The sequence below is a fragment of the Papaver somniferum genome, chromosome 2 (genome assembly GCF_003573695.1).
Source record: "Papaver somniferum cultivar HN1 chromosome 2, ASM357369v1, whole genome shotgun sequence".
Taxonomy (NCBI): Eukaryota; Viridiplantae; Streptophyta; class Magnoliopsida; order Ranunculales; family Papaveraceae; genus Papaver; species Papaver somniferum.
In genome coordinates this window covers 57,214,235-57,218,285 of record NC_039359.1, presented here as the reverse complement: position 1 = coordinate 57,218,285, position 4,051 = coordinate 57,214,235, and the positions used below count along the sequence as shown (strand labels likewise).

Here is a 4,051-nt window from a genome sequence, read left to right as displayed (position 1 = left end):
ATGGATTTGTTTTAGTTAAAATTTATAGTAAAGAAAATAAAACCAACACAAATGACTTCTTAAACTCTACATATCCTATATACGTATACAAATATAAACATGCCATGTACAATATCCCAAGCAAACACCTTACCGATTCCTAAATGATCACGTATTTTCTAGAACTATATAAATGCCTTTAATTTAATAGATATGGATATCCAACGGATTTTCAAGGTTGCATCCGGGCCCGATCCGTAATCCGTTAGATTTCAAAAATACAATCTACATCCAATCCATTAACGAACGGTCCACGCATATATCCGCAAAAGAACAGTTGGTCCGATTAAATCCGCGAATTACGGATAAAATGCTCACCCTGCAAGTAATGCGCACTGAGCTATGTGTGCCTCCTGGGAACTGTCACCAACTTTAATTCTCAAAATTGGTGACAGCCATAGAATTGCACAAGACAAGCCAAACTCCAATGGTAAGCCCAAAAAAACTGTTCATAAGCACCAGCCAGGATGAAGCCTCCAAATTATTAACATCTACTTGTACTTTATAGTTGGCAGATAAATGCTTACAAATACTGACTCTCTGGGGGAGAAAATAAGGCAACAAACATGAAGTTTCACTCACCAAAAAGACACATAAATATATTTGTTTCCCCCAAACAACAATTGACACAATGAGAAGCAAACCAAAATCAAATAAAATCTGAACACCACATGAGAAGGTATAAATTAAAAAGAAAATCCATCATCGCAATGCAAGGACCGAGACTGACCAACTTACGGACCAACTGACACTAAGCCAAGTCCTCCCATAATAACTCAAACTACCCACTTGATCTAGTTTATATATGCTTTACGGGTTTTGACACTTGATGGGAACATTTATATAAGATGTGTGGACCAAAAAATAAGAATCAGAATCCTAGCTCCACCTATTCATCCTTCTTCTCCTTCTCAGCAGATGATGCTTCTGCTTCAGGCTCATCCTTCTTCTCCTTTTCAGGTGTAGGTACATCTTCTTTCTTCTCACCAACAGACAACTTTTCAGTAAGATCATCTGCTAATGATGCAGCACCTTCTTTGCTCTCTTCAGATTTCTTCACTTGAGACTCAGCAACCTCTTCAACCATCTCCTTGAAAGCTTTAGCATCTGTGTGGCAGGAAGCACACAGGTCAGGAAGTCAGAAAAGGAAAGTTTGACAAAACACTCTTTAATATTTAATACAACATTATTACTTTCTATCAGTAATTCCCTTCTTCCAGACAAGCAATGTTCACTAACGGTGTATGTTGATAACAGATACTCTCACCTTTCAAAAGCATTGAAAAAAAGTACGCTCGAATATTCAAATTCATGATCAAACTGAATAACTCAAGTCAAAAGTCATTACCAATTTTTATCTTTACAGATGCAAATATGTACAACCATTCTTCTAAAAGCTCATCACTTTGCCACATGGGATGCCAAGTGTTAAAGCAACTTGCACAGAACTCCCAGAATAAATATGAAGTTATCTCTAATTTCAAAAAGCTACCTTATGAATAATAATTTCAATACAAATTGGCAAACTAAATAAGTCCCTATGGGCATTTCAAAACACCTGTCCCTACTACCAAACAATAAGACAGCTCACTTGTACAATTCCTCACAATGAACAAGCTGGCCAGATAACTTTACAAGTGTTTCAACGTGAATACAGGTAAGCAAATCACCCAAAAGTGACAAATTTGATTAGTACAGAAATTGATTATAATCGTCAGCATATATCTGAACAAAAGTGTGATATCATTGAAGACTTCAAGCTTGTTCAGGTTAATATTTAACTCAAATTATGAGTCGTTTAGGAAGTCTAGATTTTAACTTACATCATGCGACTAACCATATAGGGACTAAACATAATTCACAGACTATTTTTGGGTCTTACATTCCTTTTCAAAGATATATCTTTGATAACATTGAAATCACAACAAATCAAACAGCATGACATCACATCATATTGGTAAGCCAAGACACGTGATACCCTAAACTCATACATCAACTGTACATCGTGAAGCAAACAACGCTCTGCACAAACATATCTGAAACCTATTGGCTATTGCCTCACTAGAGAAACTGACTTAACATGTAAGACTGTGTCCTCAACAACAAGATACATTTAAGTTGCAATTCCAAATAATAAGAGCAACCAAACAACAAGCAAACACAAGACATCCTAATGGTAACAACAGATAATATTATACTCATGATTGAGATACACTACAAACAACAATAACAGACTTAAATCAATGAAAATCTCAAGCAAAATACTTACTCTCAATGGATGCAAATCTGATACAGAACAACTCTTCTTTCAATTCACCATCAGAGAAATCAGCTGCGTGCCATACACATGATTTCTCATTCCCAGCATGTTCTTGCATCGAAATTGTTGGTAACACTACGAATCAAAAATCACAAAAAAAAAAACCCTAAATTAAATCTCATTAAAAACCCTAAATCGAATCTCCCAGATCAAAATCCAAACAAACAAAATCTAAAATCAATTCAAAAAAACAAACAAACCTAGATGATTAGCACAGATCTTCAGTGTCTTAGACTGTCTCATAACCAAACGAACTTTTGAAGTCTGTTTATGTTTAAGAAGCTTCACAGTTCCAACTCCTCTTTCCTTCCATTGATTTCCATCTTTATCAAATCGGTACAGTTTCGCCTTTCTACAACAACCACACAGAATCAACAATCAAAAAACCGAATCAGTTTACAACCAAACCAAAATCAAATCGAAAAATCCAAAAAAAAAAAAATAATAAAAAAAAAAAAAAAGAGATTGAGATTTGAGATTCAGATAAGGAATACATACAGATCGAGAAGAACATCTTCTTCTTCTTCACCAGTAGTAACAGCCACTTCTTCAAGTTTAATGATAGGAGCGATCTGAGCACCAGTATCTTCTTCTTCACCACCAGCGGTAGTTCCTTCAACTGTCTCTTCTTCTTCTACCTTGCTGTGTTCTACATCCTTGCTTGCCATCGCTACTACTAGAGAGATGATACAGAGACTGGCTGTGATGGAGGTGGTTGTGGCGGTGAAGTGATGTTTACGGCGGAATATCTAGAGAGACAGAGAAAGGGGGAAGTGTGTTGTGAAATATAAACTAGGGTTTTCGCTTTTCAACTTAAAAAAATATGTTAGCTTAGGATTCAAGCTGACTGGCTTTAACACGGCTTGAAATTGAAGCTGACTGCCTATAGCCGGGCGTGGCTGCTATGAGGGAAAATCAGACGGGACATGACTTTTTCAAGCAACGTTGATTTTGGTCATAGGTGAAAAAAAAATTTGAAGGGGAAAGGGCTCAAAAAGAGCCCAACTTTATTAAACAACCTCAGAAGATGAGGTTTGCAAAAATACAAAAGGCACAGAATTAGCATTCCACCGATTATTTACACTAGATTTGTGTCTGTGCTATGGAACGGGCATATTTAACTTCTAATAATAATTTCTTCTTAATAAAACCGGCATGTAACTGGTTTGGATGAAAAATCTTGATTAGGCATGGCGAGGCTACGGGATATAATTTAAGTTTATAGGGCTTCGAGCCTATAGGGTCACCGTGTGCTAGGCCCCGGTGTTTAGATAGTGGAGTCACGATTATTAAAGATGGGTATCAGCTTTGCTAGGATCGATACGCAGGGACAGAGTTAAGGGTTGACTAATCTTGGATCTAGCCCCCTAAAACTCAAAAAACCGTCAATCCATTAATTTTCCTAGTTTTTCATGCCCCCTATTTCTGAAATTTTTATAATTTTAGTACACCTAGTTTATGAAATTTTTTTAGCTTAAACTTAAAAGCTGCCTCCGCCTCTGCCGATACCAGTCCAGAGATCCAACACCAGTACTAATCTAGAAATCCAATGGTCGTTTGTAAACTTATCCAATGCATCACTTCCCTTTTCATGTTCACTAAAAGATAACATAATATCTCTGAAGAAACAAAGTCTGAGATTATTCAAGTGTTGTCATCCCACCGAGTGAGGCAGTATATATAGTCGTCAAA

General features: G+C 36.6%; 1 protein-coding gene across 1 annotated transcript; it reads right to left on the bottom strand.

Annotated features, from left to right (window-relative positions):
• Nucleotides 1-504: 504 nt before the first annotated feature.
• On the bottom strand, nucleotides 505-3,181 carry LOC113347727 (ran-binding protein 1 homolog c-like). The gene is made up of 4 exons (XM_026591399.1): nucleotides 2,858-3,181; nucleotides 2,560-2,711; nucleotides 2,309-2,434; nucleotides 505-1,146 (listed from the first exon to the last, which is right to left on the bottom strand). The coding sequence occupies exons 1-4, from the start codon at nucleotides 3,025-3,027 to the stop codon at nucleotides 929-931; spliced, it is 666 nt and encodes a 221-aa protein (XP_026447184.1). The 5' UTR covers nucleotides 3,028-3,181; the 3' UTR covers nucleotides 505-928.
• Nucleotides 3,182-4,051: the final 870 nt, after the last annotated feature.